Source organism: Hetaerina americana, unplaced genomic scaffold, assembly GCF_022747635.1.
Source record: "Hetaerina americana unplaced genomic scaffold, ioHetAmer1.1.p SCAF_3, whole genome shotgun sequence".
Classification (NCBI taxonomy): Eukaryota; Metazoa; Arthropoda; class Insecta; order Odonata; family Calopterygidae; genus Hetaerina; species Hetaerina americana.
This window is the reverse complement of record NW_027286874.1, coordinates 30,291,641-30,315,275: the sequence shown is the minus strand read 5'-3', so window position 1 is coordinate 30,315,275 and position 23,635 is coordinate 30,291,641. Positions and strand designations below refer to the sequence as shown.

General features: G+C 35.0%; 1 protein-coding gene across 2 annotated transcripts in view; it reads left to right on the top strand.

Moving 5' to 3' along the window:
• Vps13 (vacuolar protein sorting 13C) overlaps nucleotides 1-23,635 on the top strand; it is a 136,054-nt gene that overhangs the window by 13,028 nt on the left and 99,391 nt on the right. Inside the window, exons 6-17 of one of the 2 annotated variants that reach the window (XM_071588676.1) lie at nucleotides 3,586-3,699; nucleotides 5,561-5,687; nucleotides 6,919-7,147; nucleotides 7,241-7,361; nucleotides 7,641-7,902; nucleotides 8,607-8,885; nucleotides 8,980-9,132; nucleotides 10,204-10,378; nucleotides 13,684-13,864; nucleotides 15,582-15,658; nucleotides 18,445-18,592; nucleotides 22,529-22,785. In XM_071588676.1, the coding sequence (XP_071444777.1) occupies nucleotides 3,586-3,699; nucleotides 5,561-5,687; nucleotides 6,919-7,147; nucleotides 7,241-7,361; nucleotides 7,641-7,902; nucleotides 8,607-8,885; nucleotides 8,980-9,132; nucleotides 10,204-10,378; nucleotides 13,684-13,864; nucleotides 15,582-15,658; nucleotides 18,445-18,592; nucleotides 22,529-22,785 (2,123 nt within the window). The remainder of the gene's footprint in view (nucleotides 1-3,585; nucleotides 3,700-5,560; nucleotides 5,688-6,918; nucleotides 7,148-7,240; nucleotides 7,362-7,640; nucleotides 7,903-8,606; nucleotides 8,886-8,979; nucleotides 9,133-10,203; nucleotides 10,379-13,683; nucleotides 13,865-15,581; nucleotides 15,659-18,444; nucleotides 18,593-22,528; nucleotides 22,786-23,635) is intronic. The other variant, XM_071588677.1, reaches the window with a different exon arrangement.

Below are 23,635 nucleotides of genomic sequence, written 5' to 3'. Positions count from 1 at the left end.
TGCCTAGTACTACTTTTTTGTTTTATTCCAAAGTGGTACCAGTCTTTAAAATGAAAGATGGAGACAACCCCTAGGCTATCTATTGTAGATACTCCTAAACTCTTTGAAACCATTATGAAAGAACATCTCTACAAAAATGTTAATACCAATGGCTTATTTTATCCTTCTCAATATGGCCTTCGATCTGGTAAATTGATAATGTTGGCTGTATTGTCTGTTATTAATAATATAATAACTGCCTTTAAAGATCATGAGAATGTTTACCTGATGTAATGTGACCTTTTAAAGCATTTGACTGTGTACCTTATATAATATAATTTAAAAAATTATAATATTCTGTGTTAACCCTCAGAATGGATTGATTAAATCTCATGTGTCATGTAGAAAGCAGTTTGTTAATTTAGGTGGTACATAATCAAAAACATGTGCAGTGCCCAATGTTGTCCCACAAGATTGTTTTGGTGCCAATGCTATTTCTTCAGATGGTCAATGGCATGGCATGTAACATTCCCTGTAAATCAGTGCTATTTGCTGATGACACTACTTTTACCCTTATGGATAAAAAAATAAAGTTGACCAAGGGTCTTTTATACATTACTCTTGACAATCTAAAAAATGGTTCTCTGATAATAATCCCTTCCTAAACAAGGACAAAACCCAATATCTGTTGTTCACCTTGTCTGAAAAAGGTATTTTAACATAGCCAACCAGTTCGACTATTAGGTATCATCATCATCAAGACTCTAAACTAAGCCGAAGTGATCATGTGTGTGTTGAATTATCTTGTGTCATAATCATATTCATGAAATTTAAACATTGCTGTCTAGGGCATTCATTGTCAAAGCATACTATGTATTTTTCAGTGCCATCTCTGATATGAATTGAAGCTAAAGGGAAATTCCTCTGATGTCAAACTTATCTTTCTGCAAAAGGAATCTATCAGAATAATCAGTAATGCAGCTTCAACACTGCAAACCACTGTACATTGATAATTGTATTGTGACAGTTAACAATATATATATATATAATATCTTCGAAATGGAACGCTCTTCGGCGACACACAAATATATAAAAAACACAGATGTAGATTTTTAGAATATAGAGACACAAAGAAAGGACACTCACAATTTGTTATTTTACGTTTCGACAGCACGGCTGTCGTCTTCAGAATGGCGTTCTCGGGGAAGAGCGGAGAGGATGTGCGGGGGAGAGGTGGGGGAAGGAGAGGTAAAGGGACCAATAGGAAATGAACAAGGGGGTGGGGGGGATATGTAGGCAGCCAATTGATGCATTCAGTGGGCTTGGTTCAGCCCGGGCGGTTTGAATGATTGGGCCACCCAGATATGCGCCATCTCGCGGGTTCTCACTTCTATTATACTCGCAGATTTGGGAAGGATTTCAATAACCGAAACAGAGAAGCAGTCGTCAAAAGATTGGTTGTGGGAAGCGGTGTGAGTAGGGATGGGGTAATTAAGAAAGGTGGGAGATTTGGTGGAATATCGGTGGTTATTCATGCGGAGGGAAAGTGCGGTCGTGCATTCGCCCACGTAGAAGGCAGGGCAGAAGTTACAGGAGAGGCGATATATAATATTTTTTGAGGTACAGGTGGCGAGTGGTTGGGAGTTGGTACTGAGTGAGGGGGAGGGTCTTAAAAGATGACAGCATTTGCAGCGTGGGCGGTTGCATGGTGCGGATAGGGGCGGGGGAGAGACGGGGGTGCTTGAAGTTGGATTTGTGGACTTAAAGATGTCTCGCAGGTTCGACGGGCGTTTAAATGAAACAGAGGGACAGTGTGGGAACAAAAGTGATGTGGACTGAGTGTTATTGATAATTGGGAAGAGGTCACGGATTAATCAAAAAATATTATATATCGCCTCTCCTGTAACTTCTGCCCTGCCTTCTACGTGGGCGAATGCACGACCGCACTTTCCCTCCGCATGAATAACCACCGATATTCCACCAAATCTCCCACCTTTCTTAATTACCCCATCCCTACTCACACCGCTTCCCACAACCAATCTTTTGACGACTGCTTCTCTGTTTCGGTTATTGAAATCCTTCCCAAATCTGCGAGTATAATAGAAGTGAGAACCCGCGAGATGGCGCATATCTGGGTGGCCCAATCATTCAAACCGCCCGGGCTGAACCAAGCCCACTGAATGCATCAATTGGCTGCCTACATATCCCCCCCACCCCCTTGTTCATTTCCTATTGGTCCCTTTACCTCTCCTTCCCCCACCTCTCCCCCGCACATCCTCTCCGCTCTTCCCCGAGAACGCCATTCTGAAGACGACAGCCGTGCTGTCGAAACGTAAAATAACAAATTGTGAGTGTCCTTTCTTTGTGTCTCTATATTCTAAAAATCTACAACTGTGTTTTTTACATATTTATATATATATATATATATATATATATATATATATATATATATATATAGACACAAAGAAAAATATATATATATATATATTATATAGCCATAGCCATAGCTTAAAATCGCTGGTGGCATGAATAGCTGTGGTTCTTCAGGAACTATACCAACGTAAAGGTTTCTCTTTTTCCCTTAATCACGGAAAGAATTTTAAAGAATGCTTACACCTTTACAATCGAGGTCTTATGGCATTAAGCCACTCCACTCCAATCTATATATATATATATATATATATTATATTATATATATATATTATATTATATATATATATATATATTATATTATATTTATATATTATATATATATATATATATATTATATTATATATATATTATATATATTATATATATTATATATATATATATATATATATATATATATATATATATATATATATATATATTATATATATATATACACACACACACACACACACTTGGTATGGTGGGCGAAGAGAGGGGTTTGTTGGGAGCAATCCTATGGAGGCAGGAAAAGTGGATGAAGGGGGTGTTGACTGGCGGTGGGATGTTGAAGACTGATAGAGGGTAGAATGTTGGGCAAAAGAGGAAAAGGAAGGAACAGGATAGGGATGTTGGAAAGGATGAAGGGAGGAAGAAAGCACTCAGAGATGAAGAGGGACCTGATATAGAGTAGGATGATGGATTTTGTGTTTTGTTAGGAGTAATAAAAATATTTGTTTGGTAGTTGTGTACATCCAAAAACCTACCTTAACCGGTAGATTACCTTAAAAAAAATTATATATATATATATATATATATATATATATATATATATATATATATATATATATATATAAATAAAATAACATGAACAAAACTGTTGGTAATCTCTTGACCAAGTCCAAATTAGAGCACCAGCATTTCAAAATTCAAAACCTAACGTTATTATTGGTTCCTGTCCAAGCCTTGTTTACTCTATCAATGAATTTCTTGAGGCTGTCACAATTGACTCGTAATCATTTAAAAGGTACATAGGTAATCTATTTTGTGTTTTTAATATTTTTGATCATATCTATTGTGGTATGTAACCATCTAATGATGAGTAGAGATTATGATTATGCATTCATACTTTCATCTATTGTACATGTTCTCATTCATACTGCTTTAAATAATTGTTTAAATTCAATTGCTTGACAGTGCTTGGACCCATAGACTCTTCTGCTCAGCTGTCTTTGGTCCCAAGGCCAGAAGTAAAAAATTATGAAGAGCCGAAAGTTCTGCTATCATTGAACATGCAAGAATTGGTATTAGGTAAGTAAGTTTATGCATTATTAAATGTACATTTATCAAGTTTATCTGACATTAATAATAAAGGAGCGAATTGCATGTTACCAAATGTATGATGCCTTATAACACTTAATTCATTGTATTATAGTTGCATAAATATGCAGAGCTTCCATAAGGTCATTTTAAAAAATAGTTGTTCATTACTTTGGAACGAGCTGTATAAAAGTTGCATGTTTCACACTGGATCCTAAAAAGTAATTAATTTCATTGCTAGAGTTGCTTTTGTTATTGTGAATTTATCAATTCCTTTTGAATGTACTAGTGCAGGGCTTAGAGAAAACTTTCTTCTTTTAAACTTTCTTTGGGCTAGTCTCATTTTCATAAAATGAAGAGAGGTTTCCATAATCAGCATTAAAATGGAAAATAGAACAATATACAAGGGTCATCCGGAAAGTAGTACCCGTTCGTGAAATAAAGACACAAAAGTAAATATTAACAAACATAAAAAATTTTATTTGAAAGAGGATACTTTAAACTACTTCTCAACATAATCTCCAAGCAAATTAAGGCATTGGTCATAACGTGTGACAAGTTTCTGTATTCCTGCTGCATAGTCCTTCGCCGCCAGCTCATTGAGATACGCGAGGGACCCATCTTGCACAAATTTTTGCATAATGCAGATGGTGTTTAACAATTTCATGAACAATTGTTCGAGAAACATTGGGAAAATGCTCACAGATGTCATCAATTGTGACGCGCCGATCGTTCCTCACGAATTCGTCAACTGAGCTCACCAGTTGGTCTGTAATGACAGACGGTCTCCCCGAACGCTCATCGTCGTGTGTGTTCCCCCTCCCCATGTTGAAGTTGCGACACCACCGCCGAACAGACGACTCGTCCATTACATTGTCTCCATACACCTCCTTTAATTGGCGATGAATATCACATGGGCGACCGTTTCTTGCATTGAGGAATTTAATCACTGCCCTCACTTCACAACTGGCGGCGTTCTCAATTTTTTTAAACATTGTAAACAATCACAGAAACAACACAGGCAATGCTAGCGTCACGCAACTTGGCTCAGAGAAGGCAGACAAGCCACTGAAGCTATCTGACCTCGTCCAGCGGCTACTCGCGTCATCAGCACTTCATGCGGCACGAACGGGTACTACTTTCCGGATGACCCTCGTATTTTTGCACAAACTTTAATGTTTTTTAAGTGGTATTTTTCAATTGGCTTTTCTAGGTTTTTTTTAAGTTTTTTCAATTTGTATCTTAAGGGATATCTGTATATACTAAAGTCTTTCTGTACCTAATTCTCTTATTCATTTCGGAGAAACGAGATCAATGTAGAATAGTATGTTCATGTCCATTTAGGTTTTATATAATTTAGTATAATGGTCAATTGGTTCATATTTTTCAATCAAGAGGTCATTTATTTTTCAATGGCTTGACCCACAGGGACCACTGGTAGTTTAATCCTAATTTATTGCTAGAGAAAGGAGTGTTATTTTTCAAATAAACGGATATTCATTATTTATTTAAGAAATTGGAATGCATCAGCTTCACAAGTGGGGTGCACGGAAAATATCTTACCTTTGTTAATTAGTATAATATACTTCTGTTACTTTAATTTTTCCCCTTTTATAAGACCTAATATTAGCCTGTTTAGTCCTATGTAGTTCTAAAACACAAAACACAAATTTTGAAGAATAATAATAAATTAAATTCTAATGTTAGGAATTGAAATTGTAAAATCCATAAAATTTACCATTAAAACATTGTATATAATTCTTCTCCATTAACAAAGGTATGATTATAAATTTTAATGGTTTTAAAGTATTGCTTTGGAATAAGTTCATTAGTAATCTCCTCTATTTCTCAGGTATAAGCAAGCACCAGTATTATGATCTGGTTCAAGTTTTGGATGCCTTTAATAGAATGAATGCTGCAACTCGCTACAGAAAGTATCGCCCAAATGTTTTCGGTTACAGGGGGCACTACAAAGAGTGGTAAGAATCAGCCTTCCTTTTTTTACTTTAGATTGATAAAAGTTTTAATTATTCATAGTTTATTAAACCTAGTTATTATATCAGCATGCAAAATGTGTTCCCGTTAATTATTTGGAAGGGCAGTACTCTTCTATTGTTCTTTTTTAAGGTGTTTGCTATTCCTGAGCTGATGTAGAGGATTTTAATGAAAAAGTAATAATTATTAAATACATATTAGCAAGCCACAATTGTAAACTTGCTAGCTTATTCTTGTACTATATGCCATGGCACCAGCAGATTTCTCCTCTTGCCCCTCCATCCTTTAATTAACAGTAGGGCACCCCCTCCAAACAGATGATGGCCAATGGGCAAATAAAGATAATTCAGCAAAGGCAATTTGGTATCAATGATGTTTCCTTTTCTGCTGAGAACCAATGAAGATATTTTGAATAGACAATGAAGGGAATGGGAGTCTTCTTTGCCCTCACATATGCCACCAAATGAAAGAACTTAGTCTGGCTGACCTTGAGACCAATACATGGAAAACAATGGAGCTGGGCCCAAGTGACCCCAAGACCTGTGGGGCTGGGGAGTGGTTCCATATATCTGTTCTTTCCAAAATCTTTGTGCAGGGCACTGTTTTTCAGACCTTCACTTTTGCTAGATAAGAGGGTTTTCTTTCAAGTTTTTGCCGAGTGGATCAGAAAGCCAGATTGTTAAATCATCATCAACTCTTGATTTAAAACAAGTTGTTACTGAGGTAACATTTTTAGGAGGTTCTGTACATAGCTGGGTTGATAATAGACCTTGGACATTTGCTAACTCATGCTCTCTTATTAATGAGTGAAATTGTAACATTTTACTTAACCCTAAGGTAAGATGGACGAATGATAAATATCTTATGCACAACTAGATGCATATTTATTGTAGGTTTTTTATTTTTCTTCTTGCATGGACAGACGTATTTTTGATGTTAGGCATTACTGTACAGGTATATGCTCTCTGTCCACATCTACCTATAATGTAAACCTTTCTCCATACTAAATAACATATTTTCATACTTTATAACTGCCTTTTACTGTCTAGAGATAAACTGGATAGAGTTTCTCTTTTTTAACCAGCTCATGAATAGATGGAAGATTTATAATTGTTGTGCACATGAGTGTCCTCTTTGCACAATGCTTACTTACTTTTTAAAGAGTCCAAACAAGCACTCTTCTTTATGCATATGAATTTAATTTTTCATTTATAGGTGGCGCTTTGCTTATAACTGTGTTCTTGAGGAAGAACTCAGGAGGCGATGGAATAACTGGGATTGGAAGCATATGAAAAATCATCGTTCCCTATGCCTGCGTTATGCTGAAGCATACACTACTATGTTGACATCTCCAAATGCAAAAACCAAACAAATAATTACTGAATGTGAAGCACTTCTTGATGTGTTTAATATTACTCTCATAAGGCAAAAGACAGAATTGGAGGTAGTCCTCTTTTATTTTATTGTTTATAATGTCTGCTCATGAAATTATAAAAAGTTTTGTGTCTCATTGCAATTTTTACTATTTTTCTTCTAGGTTGGAAGAAAAAGATCAAAAGAGACTGAAAATAAAGCTTCTCAAGGTTGGTTTTCTTCATGGTGGGGAGGAAAAGGCAAGAATGATACGGCCAAGCAAGATAGTTCTTCAAATGATGTTGGTGTGTTATTTTTATTTTGTCCATAGTTTAGGAGGTAGTAAACATTTTCAAATCAATTAAAGTAAATCATAATTATTAAATTATGAACTATTATGACTCATTTAAAATAAATGTTCAAATATGGATCAGTAACAAGAAAATGTTTTTATTTGTTTATCTCCACATAAAAAAAATAATATCCTTTTTAAACTTAAAATCATGTACTAAAGTTTGCCATATATTTGGTTATGATTTAATGATATATTATACTAATTGAGTCCTGTTCTACTTGATTTTCAGTGTCAAGGTTTGAAAATGCGATGACTCCAGAGGAAAGGGCCAAGCTTTTTAGTGCTATTGGCTATACTGAAGGTGCTTCAACCCCAGAAAATGTACCTCCAAGTTTTGTGGAGAACAAGGTTGACTTCACCCTAAAGAGGCTTGTTCTGGAAGTGCGTGACTGGACAGATGATGGACATGCTCCAATTGTTATCCCAATTTTGCATGCTCGTATGACAGATGTGCAATTCCATGTACAGCAAAGGCATACCACTGCTTTCAGGTTGGTATAATTTTTCGTGTGAGCTGGAAATTGCATGTATGAAATTTTAATATATTTTAAATTTACCTTGTTTTTTTTACTAACAGTCATATATCTTTTCACGACATATACAAAAAAAATATCAACATTCCATTTTATAATGAATGATTCTCCATTATTTTATCCGTTGGAAATTGGCAATCCTTTCTGAGCACTAATTTATGATCTGAATCCAAATACTCTCAGGAAACTAAACTAATTTTTCTGTTCCAAATTCTGCATCTTAACATAATGTGATCTAACTGGTAACTCCCAGAATCTCATGGAATTTTCCTTTTTATTGTGGCATTCAGCGCAAATGTTAGTTATAATTAAGACATTTTTCATGCCCAGCTCTAATTATTTTCTCCTTATGTTCATTCCTTTTGTCTAAACCTTTCTCACTTAACTTATTCCAGCTCTCTCTTTCACTACTTTACCATTCTAATCTCCCATCAATATCATGTGTTTCTTCCAGAAACATGTAATAATATTCTGTTTCAATAATAAGATTGAAATATAGATATATTTTTTCTGATAATGTAGAAAATCTTGTACTTAAGTTATAATTTACCCTTTAATACATTCTAATAGTTTGATTGAACCCATCTGATAAATACTTATGTCTTTATTTTGTTATCTTTGTGTTGAGGGAATACCATTATGAAATTATTTTAATTTGACAGGTTTGTTGCTGGCATAAGTCAATTGGAAGTGGCTGGACGTCCTCCTCCTGGAAGTGATGGTATAAGTCCCCTGCTAGTGGCTAGTGATGTTTCAACATCAGCAACCAGAGATTCTAGTTTTGAACTCCTTCATATTTTGTTTGAGACGGAACCGTTGGATGGAGATTGTGATCAACGCTTGAAAGTGCAGACAGCTCCTCTGCAGATTGTTTATGATGCCTTAACTGTTGAGTCTGTACTGTCAGTATTTCGTCCCCCAGAAGGTGTGGCTGTGGAAAGGTTTGTCATTGATCTTAAATTCTAATATGGATGAATTAGTGCTATATACTCTGTTAATATAACTACATAACTATTTTCTTTATTTCCAATTCAGATTGAGAGCAGCTGCAATGTCTGGTTTAGAAGATTTCAAAGAAAGGTCTTCAACTGGATTGCAATATGCCATTGAGAATCATAAAAAGCTTGACCTTGAAGTAGATTTCATGTCATCAAGGATCCTTGTGCCACAGAAGGGGATTCTCACAAAGTTAGTGTCACATTTTGATTGCATGTTATAAATTAGTTCGTTAAAATTAAAATATTTTTTACTTCTTTCGTATTAATCATTGATCACCAGTAATAATCCATCTTCCTATGGCATACACCCTCCCAGTACTGTGAATTTATGAAGATCACTTGAGTCACAAGCATGGGAGGTATGATTTTTATAAGGAATGATAATCTCTGTGCTCTGTAATTTTGTAAAATCAAGCACCAACCTGCGGCATGGAATAAAGATGATCATTTTGTGCCCAGTACAGTAGAAGCAGTGTGCAAACAGTAGAAGGCTGTGCTGATTTAAATGTTAATCTCTGTGATGAGTGAAATTTTCCTCAACCATCCCCACTACTCATTGCTTGACTGGTTCTGCCACAACAATGACCCCATTTCGCATCACTGTCATTCACTTTATCCCCAACATTCCAAATATCCCACCTCAACAAAGTGCCTCTTGACACCTAAGAGCACTACCAACTCTCCATAGGTTACGTTATTATGCTGAGCCCAACCAGTAAATTTTCCCCCTTCTCATCTGTACTGTGTTCTCATTGGTTTACATCCAAGAACATCATGTTTTATCAAATTATGTCTAACCTTTGAATTGACCCCTCGTCCTCATACTTTGTATACCTATACTTTAATCTTTCAGGCTTCAATTAGTGGAATTGATGTCTGTATGAAATGAGTTTGCAAGTCTTTTGATTAGGAGTGATTGGATTATTTTTAATGAAATCCAGGCAAAATAAAACTCTTAATCTGTATATCTACCCTAACCAAATTCTTCAAACCTAACCAAAATTTTGAATGTAATGATGCCATGAAGTGGTTACCTTAAAAAATATTTTCTCCGGCATAATACCAATTTTGTTGCAGTTGTTTTTTAATGAATATTCAAAACTGCTACCAAGTGAAGCTGAAAGCTGTACAATTTATAAGATGTTAACATTATTCTCTATGACTGATAGAATGGTCCTCTATTATTTATTTCCACAAGCTGGAAGGTCTATTAGATTGACTAATTGTCTTAGAGGGTAACATAGTCATTTTGATATTTCAGGGATTGTGCCCTTTTGGTGATTGTCCTTGGAAAATTTGGCATCAAGACTGTGGCTCAGAAGAAAAGGATAACTGTATCAGAATTATGGCGTTCTGGTGCTGACGAAAAAGAAATTTTTGAGCAAATGATGAAGTACTCTTATGACCATTTCAGTTTTCAACTCAGTAATATGCAGGTCAGTAATAATTGCTCATGAATATTAACCAAGTTCTATTAAGCCTAAACCTTTGCCTGTACTACTTGAAATGTTTCCCTAGTGTAGCACATCATTTACCTGTTTATTACATGTCAAATTCAATTAATATTGTTGCGGGTGCAACATAGAAAAATTCATTTGACTTGACATCCAGACCAAATAAAAGAAATTCTTTGAGGGGAATGCCATACATTAGGATATTAACCTGTGCACCGTACTACATGGCTTAAGTTTACTACATAAGTCTATGGTGGCCTTTATTCAGATGTACAAATAAGAAAGAGTGTTATCTATAGAAGTGCTTGTGAAGCTGTGTGTAATTGTGCTCTGACGATATATTCTAATGTGTCAGACACTGATGTTGGGTGTCCAACAGGGACGCTATTAAAATTTTAATTGAAAAATGAGATATGCTGTATTCAAATGCACTGACTGCATTTTTCTCCCAAAATTGCATCTCAAAGCATGATGTTTACATTAGTTGAATTGATATTGACAATGGCAAACGTGCTATTACCAAAAACTCTTTCCTTATCATAATGACTGATTGCTTTATCTTTTAATTATGAGTTCGTATGAGTTGAATGTAAAATAGAGTGGGGTAATATTAATAGGTGTTCACAATATGATGAATTCACTTTGCGACAGAAAACTCATACGAACATTTTCAAATTATTATCATATGGGATTTACTGTTCTCCCATAGCTTTTTCTCTACATTTCATACCACTATAATTAAATATATTGCTTTGATGGCTGTATTTTTGACCCAATGAACTCCACACATAAATTTGTGTGCCAAACACAGCCGTGGAAAATAGGAACTTGGTTTTTGAGCATTGAAATAAAGGCAGTACTCGAGCATTGGCAGAAAATTAGTTTTTGTGAGAACATTTGTAAGCAACTTTTATATATGCCTAGAGTTTGTGGGAAAAGTACTCATAATGTTAATGACTCTTTAATATCAAAAATTATCTATGAATAGCAATACTGTATCACTCCTGTTCATTTAGAAATATCCTGTGGTAGAAGAATCAATATATGATTTAGAAATCAAGCAATTTTTGAATCCTGCGGAGGAACATATTAATGAATATAAATGGTAGTATTAGTTTAAGGAAAGTGGAATGACAGCTGAAGTCATGTTTGCTCAATGAATAGAAGGAGGACCTTTTTTACTGATCATTAATCTTAGGCATTCATGTGATTGCTGCCTCTGGTGGAACTGGTGGTCAGCATAAACACGTTCACCCTTGCTCGTGGTACTTGAGGATCTAGGAATGATTCTGGATGTGTGCCATTTAACGTTAATATACCTCTTATTTTTATACCTTGCCAGACACAAATCACCAAAGTATTGAGAAAACTAATCTCTCTTGAAAAACATTGGTTGGAGAATAAAATTACGTTTCAGACAATGCCATAAAAAGTCAGATGAATGAAAGTAAAGGTGAGTGCTTGATGATCTTGAACTGGGATGCCCATCATCCTTAAGCCTGGAGACAGAGGAAAAAGGAGTCAAAAGAATTACCATCTTCTGAGTACCTTATGAGTTGGTTGAGTTGACAGAGGAAGAAACTTGACGTCTTGTTAGATGCACACCCTCATTCTTTAAAGTAGCTTCAGGGTAGAAAACTGTGCTTGATTTACAGGTTTATATTTTGTTTAATATAATATGTTTAGCCTGGCTGCATTAAAGACTGGCACAAGTATCTGTCACTGCAAACGGTAGGATTGTATGTTATTATTAAGTCGTTATGAGCTCTTGGACGGCCATTAAGATTTAGAGAATGTAAAGGCTAATTAAAAACCATGGGAGAGAATTAAACACTAAGAGAAACTACAATGTTGAGAAAATGGTTGGCAGTGGTAGTGGTGAGGAGGAAGTTGATAGTCTCATGTCATTATGACAGAGGACATAAGGAATTGCTTACTGCATAGGTCACAGTAAATGAATTGTCAAAAACCATCCTGACTTTGAAAGAAATCATAATGTGCCATTGGAGATATAATGTATGTAATTGTTCCAAAGAAAAAATTGCTTTATCATTTCTTGTGTTTTATTTACATTTCCCCAATTTAAACATTAAAAATATTTGTGGAATCCTTTGTTTTAAATGTAATCGTACTATAGAAAGCTCAGCATCAGATAATGCAATCTATGGTCTATACAGAAATTAGGGCACTTGTGGTAGGCTTTCCCCATGTTGCTATCACCACTGTAATTTTGGAAAGTCAGCAGTCCTTGAGAATGAACTTGTGCCAAGCAGATGAAAATAAAAACATTTCAAGGATGAGTTTTTCACATTTGCACACTAATGTTTATGCATACTCAATTAGGGCAGCTTACTCACTTAAAGTTTTCCACATTCCACTAAATGTCAACACTTTCTTATTACTCAGTGTTACTCTATTTTATTGTCTGCACTGGTAATATTTTTTTAATTCTACTAGAGTTCCCACTTACAGTTTATTTTATGAGTGCCTGCAATTTCATGACAATGAAACATCTCATTCAGTGTGGGGAAGATAGCAGGGGACTACAGAGGGTAGGCAAGTTTCAAAGTTGAGGTAATAACGTTTAACTTTAAAGCCATAAAAATCAGTCAAGCCTGTAAAAAATGCGGTAATAGGTTCTTTTCATTGTATTAAAATAAAAATGTATGGCTCCAATTTGGAATTATTAAGATTTTCAAGTCTGTAATCATGACTGAGATTTGGTTTGATTACTTTTAAATATTGTTGTTCGTTTTGGGAAGAGGCATCTGCTAAACATGTCACAATGCATAATAAAAGGACAAGCATAACTTATTGAAAATGTGGGGCAAATTATCCCAAACTTAGTTGAGCGGAATAGCTTAGTAGCAAGTCTGGATATCTATAGTGATTTGTGCTAAAAAGTTAAGATGTTAGTAGTCATTAATTATGGAGTAAGCATTATGTCAGGCACTACCCAAGTTAATGCACTTTATCTTTTGTTGTTGTTAATGTGTAGTTTGTATAATTCAAAGTACATATATGTATTTTTTTAAATCAAATGGATCAACGTGAATGAATTACAGGAAATCAATATATTGCTGATTTCACTTAATAATCAGTCATATAGAATGGATTAATAATATAAAGCAAATACTCACTCTATATCTAATGCATTTCCCAATTTGTTGAACTTTTCCCTGATCTGTGACTTGATTTTAAAACATTTTTGTCTGACTAACAGTTTCAATTTACAATCCTTAAGTATTTATTAATGTAGGCATTTAGACTATGTTCTTCATTTTTAGGTTCTAATGGTACGTGGAAAGGAAGATTGGGAAAGTGTTTTGGGTGGAAATTCATCTCTGCATCTTTTACATCCATTGGCCTTAGAAGTTCAGATTTCTTTGTGCCTAATAGCAGATGATCCACGATTGCCTCAGGTGAAAGTGAAAGTACTACTTCCCCCTGTCCATGTTCGGTTTTCAGGTGAGAATTTTTTGACTTAACTGTCTTATCAGTGTACATGTAAGGATGTTTAGAAGTTGATGTTCAAGCTTAAATATATTAGCAGATTTAAAAATGTTAAGCTTTAAGTTTAATGAAGTTAACACTCAAATCTTATCAAATGGGTTGATTGAAATCTTGAATTCATTTTATGCTGGTTTGTTGAGGGTTTAACAGACTGCAGAGGCACTTTGGGTTGATAATTGGTTATCAGGAATATACATGGGTGGTCTGAAAAGTTTCCAACCAAACTAAGATACAAGACGTTTTTTCTGAAATTTTTGAGGTCTGAAACTTTTCACACCACCCATGTATGTGTTGTCCCTGAACTGGGAAAGTTAAAATCGTAATTCAGCTGAATTCATTGAAAATTCCTTTCTTAGTAAATTGGCTAAAAATTGAACGTTGTCTAAAAAAAGGGATTTATTGGGGATGAACTGAATACTGGAAATAAAATTTTGATTTCAGATTATGCTGATGGTAGTGTGGTGAGCTTAATATCTTGTGCAACTCCCTAGGCTTTGTCATATTGGCTGTTTGCTTCATCTGCACCATGTGCAACGTTGTGTGTGATAATATTTTGTTGAACTGCATTGATGAATCAAGTTGACATATTTGTGAACTGTAAATGAAGACATTTGGTTTTATAGGAAGAACATGAGGTTAATGAAACTTCAAAATTTCTTCTGAACATCAGCTTGATTGTCTTAATATGATAGTGATTAGTTTAAGCCTGTGAATATTTTTCTGATGAAGTCTGGCTCATATAAGTGTTATTGTCATTCGTTCTTATGTAAATGAAGGAAAATAAATATAAGAAAAAATTCCCATGTAGCCAGTTATCCTCCGTTAAGCTGTGGAACAATTCAACCCAATATTAATTATCTTTATGAATGTGAACTAAAAGTTCACATTCTACAGGTTTTTAGTTAATTTTGGTTTCTTGAGCTTGAATATAATCTATAGTCTGCTTTCAAAAGAAGATCATGAGTGCTAACTGGTTCTTTTTGCTTGTGAACCAGTAAAATACTGCTTACCCCTCATTGCGTCCCTCTCATGTCTTCTCCCTCTTACCTCCAGCCTTCTTCATTCATACCTTGTAACTTCATTCATACCAACAGTAACCATGGAATTTCTGTCTTTGATGCTATTAATGATAAAGTAGTCCAGGATTTTAGACTAAAAAACTCCTATTTCAAAAAACTATTTTTTTGCCATGTTGAATGCTCCTTCCGTAGAATTATATTTAAAAAATCCAGTATATCCTTGATTTTACTGTTCTCTATGTTAAAAGGTGAGAATGCAAAATAATGCTCTTTAGAAAACCCAGTGTTTTGATATTCTGGTGTCCTCATATAGGTATGTGATAGTTAAAAAAATATTCTGTGAGAAATGTCAATACGAGTATTTATTTATTTCACATTAATCCTAAAACAGCATTTCAGTCTTTACATCGGACTTTTAGCAATAAAATTACAAAGACAATTACAAACACCCTAGCCTTTGGTGAAGGAAAACCCACCTAAGTGGTATTGAACCCAGGACCTCTGGGTTGGCAGGCAAAGATGTCACCCTGCCACCACTGGGTTCAGGGTTCTACCTTCTGGACTACCACATCCCCTTTAGTTCTAAATTTTGGAATAAGTTATTATTAAGTATTTTTAGATGAAGAATTGAAGTGCATCTCCTTTTCTTGCAGATGAACGCCTTGTAAGCCTTGCAAACTTATTTCAGAATCTACCATTGCCCGGACAAGAACAGAAAACAGGAAATATGGTTTGAACTCTTTAACTTTCTTTTAAATTTTTGTTAATATAGAAGTGCTATCTGTAGAATAGTGTATTGCTTGAATTTCAGATAGCAATGAATGTAAGAGGGTTGGGTTTTTAAGCTGTCTCTTTAGGAAAAAAATCTTTTGGTACATAGGAAATGTGCAGAAAGTTTACAGTAAAAATATTAAGTATGCAGATTTTATCTAAAAGTTGATAGATTCAACATGATAGACATGGTTTTCTGCAAAATGAACGTCTCTACTGCGTAGCAAAAATTGAGATTAACATGAATAATGCTTGTACAAATTCTTTCTAAATGACAATAAGCAAAAACAACCTAAGGAGATACAGTACGGTAAATTTCACAGTGATTAATTTTTTCACATTCACCCCAGGTCAGTCCCCTGGTGCTAATGTGGTACAGATAGGAGACTGTAGTATGGATTGGTTGAAATTTATGAGCCATTGTATCTTCAATGGAAAATTCACTCACATAAGTACTTCAATTTTATAAATCCATGCTTCCGGATATTCACGAAGTGAAAGGCTTTGATAAAACGAGCTAGCTTGGGTGGTAACTTCTATCACCATCTTTGTGTTGAAGAATATCACCTTTTGGGATGACAGAATCATTAGGGTTGTATTAAGTGAAGTCATATATCTGATGAAGTCTCGTCAGTGTTAATGAGAGGTATAGAAATGCCTCTTAGTATAATGCTATGTTTGGTTTACATGAACTTGATCCTTTTGGTCATTATCACAGTGGAATTAAGTTTGTATTCAATTTCACATTAAATAATAGTTACACATCTCACTCATTCTGTGCAGGTTATGTTCCTGGAATTGTATTCTTTGGGCTTGAAAATAAGCTCTTAATTTTTTATTCCTTGTAAATGAAAAAAATAACATTCTTACATTCAGGCCAATACTATTTATTTAATAAGTGATATCCATTCAATATAGCTGACGGAAAGGGCTTCTGTAAATGAAAAACATTGATTACATTGGTCAGGAATGGTACTCAACCTCCAATAGTTTTTTGATACTCCCATTGATTCAATTTTTAATCAGTCGTTGTAATATAGGTAATTTCTAGAAATAATATGCTAACACTTTCAAGTACAGGATTTTATTTATTTGTGAAGCATCAAAGTTTGCACATTTTTTTCCTACCAATCTCAATTTTACGGTTAACTCAATGTTTATATAATGGTTCACTTATCACCTCTAAAACATTAGTTTTCTCCATATTTTCTTAGTCCAAAGTTAAGTTGATGTTAACTACTGCCTCATAGTGTAATGACTTCTAAATTTGGAAATTGTAGTGCTAGATCAATAAATATTGACTCATTGGTTTCTCATAGGTGTCTTACTGTAGATTTCTTTTGTACATTGGTCAAATATCTAGCGTATGTTTTTGATAAGTGATCAGTACATTCATAAGATATTCAGTGCTTATTATTTTTATTTTCTGAGGATTTTAGTTATTATGCAGAAGCATCCAAAAAAATAATGAAAAAACTACAAAATTTTCAGACTTTGAGAAAATATTATGTAGTACCCATTAAAAAAATGCAAGAAGTCCTGAATGTGTATAATTAATGCTTCCCTAAATTTTCTAATTGTAAACCATTCTCTTTTGTTGTTGCACAAATCCAAAACTTAACACATTAAAGAATTATTTAAACATCTCCTGAAGGATTAACAACTAGGAAGTGTGATAGTTTATGGTTCATGAGGAAATAACTTCATAGTGATGTGAAATTAATAATTTTCATCACTGCCATGATACGTTTCAAATAGTTAATATGTATTGAAATGCGTATTAGCAGATGACTCCGTTAAAAGTTACTGTTGTGGCATCTCCCGCAGTTTTTTGGAATTTGTCGAAGGTAAAACTGTCCAAGTGTTTAAAGTTGGCTTTAACCCTGTGGACTGTGGCAGGTTATGCACGACTATGAATGCCTGTGACATCGTGTGTATGATATTTCATCAGAACATCTTGTTCCTTTTAAGTCCTCAAAATTTCAGGGTTTGAGAGGATGCCTCGATAGCTTAACTGGCTAAAGCACTTGGCCGGACATCAAGGGATCTGGGTTCTGATCCCAGTCAAGGCGAATGATTTTTACACTCTGAAATTGTTGCATAGTTTTAGTTAATTTTTCATTCAAATGACTGTTTCATTCATTTTTAAAGCACTCTTCTTTTTGTGCATTGAGGCCCTCAATGGGGTGATTACAATTGACTTGTTCCATTAAGTAAGCATGCAAATGTATGTAATTTTGACTGTTTGGATTGTGAAGTAGCTGTACAAATTATACATAGACAAATATAAGTTAGCATGCATCTATGGCCTCAAAGTCTGTCAAGTTATACGCTGTAATATGTGAGAATTGCTTGGTGTGTACTGATTTCAAAATTCATGGAAGATCAAAAAAGTAAATTTCTTAGTGATTTCATTTTTGATTTCCTATAGTTTTTCATTTAAAAAGAAACACAGTTGCATGTATGTGTCATTGGAAATTATGATGTCATTCATTGGCAGAAATACAAGCTTGAGAAGTCAGAATTGAAAAAGTTTTTGTCTTAGGAGTTTAGAATCACTTACATGAGTATTAGTTGAAGGAAATCAGTTTACCTGGAAATGTTGTTTTAATGATGATTTGGCAAATTGTTCAGCTAATATATTGTCTAAATTATCTCTTAGGAGTACTGGACCAAGGAGGGATATTTTGTCTTGTTGGTATATTTTATTTTATCAAATCACAAGTAGTATTCATTGCATTACAGGAAGCCCCTTCACTAGCTTCTAGTGTTCAGAGTCTTGCTTATGGTGAATTAGGTCCTGGCTCTAAAGCTATTGCTTGTATACAATTACCTGTTGCCTCTGAGTCAGTTCGCCAGACTACACTCTTGCATCTAAGCTTTGAAGCAAATGGTGAGTACTGCTTGATTATAGCATATTAGCATATTTGAACTAATCAACATCAGTGCCAGAATGGAGGTTAATATATTTAACTCACTTAAGTTGTATTTGTCATTAATTGGTTTGATCACCATCTTTGCTAAGCAATTAAATTAGCATAAGTGAGAGAAACTATATTGACATACTTTTCACCCATACCAAGTTGAAAGAACCTTTTAATATATTTAAATGTTTACTAGCACCGAATTACATCAGCAATCACCTTGACCGATTTTATTTCAAATATTGTCTTTGATAGTTTCGTATCAATAAAATGTAGCATCATATAACCACCTCTATGCAGTTTATTGTTTGATTTGTGAGTTTTAAAGTACTTAGTATGCTACTTATATTTTTAACTACTTAATAGGTTTCTATTATAAATGTTCATTGATAGTATGGAAATAAAAGTCTATTAGGAGTCACCTTTCTTGCTGGGGTCGCGTTAGTTCAGGGGTAGATCGTTGAACCACTGACCAGTGGACCCCGGTTCAATTCCCGGGCAAGCCTCTCTGAGCACCTGCAGCTCCGTCCATTCAGGTATCAGATCTTCCTGGGAAACCATAACCGGCACGGGGAAAGGATCTGGCCTCCCTACCCTGATTGTGAATTTCACATGCCGTTGGGCTTAGTGCTGGGTGAACTCTACCATCACCTACCAAACCGACCTTTGGGTTGATTACTGTGTGATTCGGGTTGATTACTATGGTTTTTATTCTTGCTGATGATTGAAAAAATCTGGTAGATTTGAACACTTCAATGAGGGGGTGGTGGTAGGCCAGAGGGAGTGTGTCTGCCTGTGGAGTCGAAGGTCGCTGGTTTGAATCCTGTGACCGGCGAAAATTTTTCAGCTAAGAAAAAATTTTTTAATGGTTTTATGGAATGAGGCAACCACACTAACAGAAAAACCACAACAATGATATTTCAGAATGAGAAAAATAGGCTCATAAAATACGCATAGAAAAAAACTACCCTGAACCCATGGTGAAATGCAGCAGTTTCACCATTAGGCACTGGTGGGGTAGACCGAGTGGTTCGGCCCGGCATCAGGTGCCACAACTGCAGGCGAGAGTGAAGTTCAAGGTATTGGCCGCAGTACTGCCATGTGGAAGGCAACGGGAAACCACCACATTATTCTCCCAAGAATATGCAGACTTGCATTCAAATATAATAGAATGGATAGCTGCAGTATACCAATCTTAGGATTGGAATACTGATGATGATGATGTAGAGTAAGCGTAGAAAATTACCGTGTGTTTTTCAATCATCATGAGTATTCCACAAAGTCACAGTGCATAAAATTGATTCTAACCATTGCTGCTGGCTGACATGCTTTTTGAATTTTGTAATGAGAATGCAATCCACAATGCACTGAATGCTGAATCATCCTAATTAAAAGCACCATTGGGTTTCATTACCCTCACTCCCCCAAGTTTTCACTTTACCTTCTTGTTCAATTAATGATGTAACGAGGTGAATTTATCTCCTTTCCAAGTGTGCCAGATTTTCACCCTTGTTCTTGTGAATGTAAGAGACCTAGGCAGAAGAAGGGTGATGTGAATTAAAAACATAAAACTAATTATTTATCTTATCCTCTTCACATTAGCTCAAGGGAATAATTTATTTTTATCAAACTTCAATTATTTCTCCTAATCTGAGCAGAATAAGAATACACATTGCTTTTGTAGTATATTCCTTGAGAATTTACAAGCTATAGTGGTATTAATATCTACATCCCTTTAACTTTTCTTTATTAATGTTGTTTTGAAGTTTTGATGGTGATTATTTTTGGTCAACCTCTAATCCATGCTTCTTTTCTTTCAAATTTTGTTGTTTAATATCATTAGATGATAACCGCAGGAAATGAAATTCTCAATATTGGTCTTGGTAGATCAGAGGTGTTGAAATGCAAAGGAAGTAGATTTTTAATTCTGTATTAAGAAAGCAAGCTGCACCAAGTCATAGCTTATATCATAAATTATACATAGCCTGTACTTCTACAGTACAGGAGGTTGCTGAAAAAATTATGTGGCTTAAAAACTTAATAATAGTTTTAGTTAGGCTAGTCAGAAGCAGAGTATACACATATCCAGTTCAAATGCAGTTGTAATGTTACACTAAGTAAAATCATTACCCAATTATTTTATATCACATGAGTCATATACTTATTAATATTTTTCGGTGTTGGAAGTACAGAACTGTGATTAAAGATATAATGAAATTCCACTTGAATCCTTAGGTTTTTAGGTAAGTTCTTATTTTTATATTAGATGACAAAGGTAGATTTTAAATTTCAGAACTATTATTATTTGTTATTCTACTGATACAGGTAGGTTTTGGATGGGCACAGGCTACACTACTGTACAAAGATGATTCCCTTGTCTCTCCTAAAAAAACACAATGTGGCATCCAACACTACAATTAACCCCTCGTCATCTCTGTATACTTCCTTCCTCTCTTCATTCCGTCTAACATGCCTATTCTATTTTTACTCCGTCCTGTTTGCGTAACATTCTACCCTCTGCTAATGCAGTCTTCAACATCCGATTGCTGTTCAAAATGCTGTGTCCATCGGTCTCCTTTGGATTTCTCCCAATAATCCCCTCTCCTTTCCCACCATGCCTAGATTTCCTTGTTTGTTTTCCTTCATTTTGTTTACAATTTTTTCACCTATTTTCACATTTCATCTATTCCATCCCTCTCCACCCCCACATTTCGAAAACCTCCAATCTGTGACTATTATCTTGCTTCATGTTTCCTTGCTGTATTGTACTATCAATTATAATGTGTAAAATTTTATGAGAAATATATGTGAATACGTATGACATGGCAATAACTGTTAGCCCTCTCCCTGATTTCTGATTTTGAGAACATAATGAAATTAAGAGAGTTAAATGAAATACATTGAAGTATTGAGGACAAGGTGATATAAGAAAGAAATTCTTCAGTATATACGAGGGTCATCCGGAAAGTAGTACCCGTTCGTGAAATAAAGACACAAAAGTAAATATTAACAAACATAAAAAATTTTATTTGAAAGAGGATACTTTAAACTACTTCTCAACATAATCTCCAAGCAAATTAAGGCATTTGTCATAACGTGTGACAAGTTTCTGTATTCCTGCTGCATAGTCCTTCGCCGCCAGCTCATTGAGATACGCGAGGGACCCATCTTGCACAAATTTTTGCATAATGCAGATGGTGTTTAACAATTTCATGAACAATTGTTCGAGAAACATTGGGAAAATGCTCACAGATGTCATCAATTGTGACGCGCCGATCGTTCCTCACGAATTCGTCAACTGAGCTCACCAGTTGGTCTGTAATGACAGACGGTCTCCCCGAACGCTCATCGTCGTGTGTGTTCCCCCTCCCCATGTTGAAGTTGCGACACCACCGCCGAACAGACGACTCGTCCATTACATTGTCTCCATACACCTCCTTTAATTGGCGATGAATATCACATGGGCGAACGTTTCTTGCATTGAGGAATTTAATCACTGCCCTCACTTCACAACTGGCGGCGTTCTCAATTTTTTTAAACATTGTAAACAATCACAGAAACAACACAGGCAATGCTAGCGTCACGCAACTTGGCTCAGAGAAGGCAGACAAGCCACTGAAGCTATCTGACCTTGTCCAGCGGCTACTCGCGTCGTCAGCACTTCATGCGGCACGAACGGGTACTACTTTCCGGATGACCCTCGTATTTTATCAATTACAAATTGATATTTTTTTACTTTTTAATGACTCATGAATAAATCAAGTATTTCAGTAATTGAATTTCATGAATTAAAAATTATTATAAAGTATCAAATGTAGGAACTTTCCCTAACATTGTTGTAGATATATCAAACGATTAGCAATGTAGTTGCAATTAAAAATTATTCTTACATGATAATATTCCAGAAATCTCTATCAGCTTGGGGAGAGAGAATGATGATTTGGACTCCTACATAGTCAAATTTTGTGTAAATTCAATGGAGGCTAAGATATGGCAGCGAACATTTGAGCTTAGTGCATCACTTCATATTGGAAATATATCCCTTAAGTTGGGTGATTTGGCAAGAAAGAAACCAATTGATGTTCTGATTGGTTTGATGGCCAATGCAAAAGATCTACCAGAGAACCAGAGTCATCACCATCTCACACTTGATTATGTGCAGGTCTGTTTAAAAGCATTGTATCTTAAATGTGTAATAGCATACACTTTCACTTTAAAATTATGGCGGTTGATGATTACAAAATTTATTTAGTCTACTTCTTAATTTTGCTTCTGCAATGTGATTGCAGTCATAATTTGGCTTTCATTTGTTTTTTAATATTTTAAAATACTACCTCTCATTGCATGTTACTCTTAATGTCTTGTTCAGTATGTATTTTACCCTGAGTTTGTTATTGCCTAATATCCCCTAGATAACTGCCTTCATGTTAAATGTTCTTAGTGATAATTCATCCATTTCTCATAGGTTCTTAACTTAATTACAGAAGTATGTTTAAATCTGCACTACAGTAGCAGAAGATGTTGTCTTCTACCATCATTAGATATTTTAAGTTTATATTGGCATAAATAGAAGTGACATTTCATAATAATTTGCATTGCACTTTTAAATAAGATTGTTTAGAAAGAACTCTTGGTATTTGGAAAATGATACATGCTATAGAATGATAAGATTAGTGCCTTTTACTTTTTAAATTTCTGTAAAATAAGTCAATTCTCTCAAGTTTATGGAGTGGTGCCTTCAAGATCAGAGTACCATATTTAATGCAGTAAAATGGGTCCTGTAAGATTTTCATTTCTACATTTATTGCTGTGCCTCACAAATTTTTTGTTGTCTTAGATGATGACACCTATTCTTGTACTTAAACAAAATGACCCAACTTAGAATGCTTGCTGTTCTGTTATGTGTCATCTGTTCTGTATTATGCAACTGTAAAGTATGTGGCACAAGAAATGTGTGACAGTAGTTTCACCCTGCGTTTGCAATCACAGTCCATTGAACTTTTTATTTATTT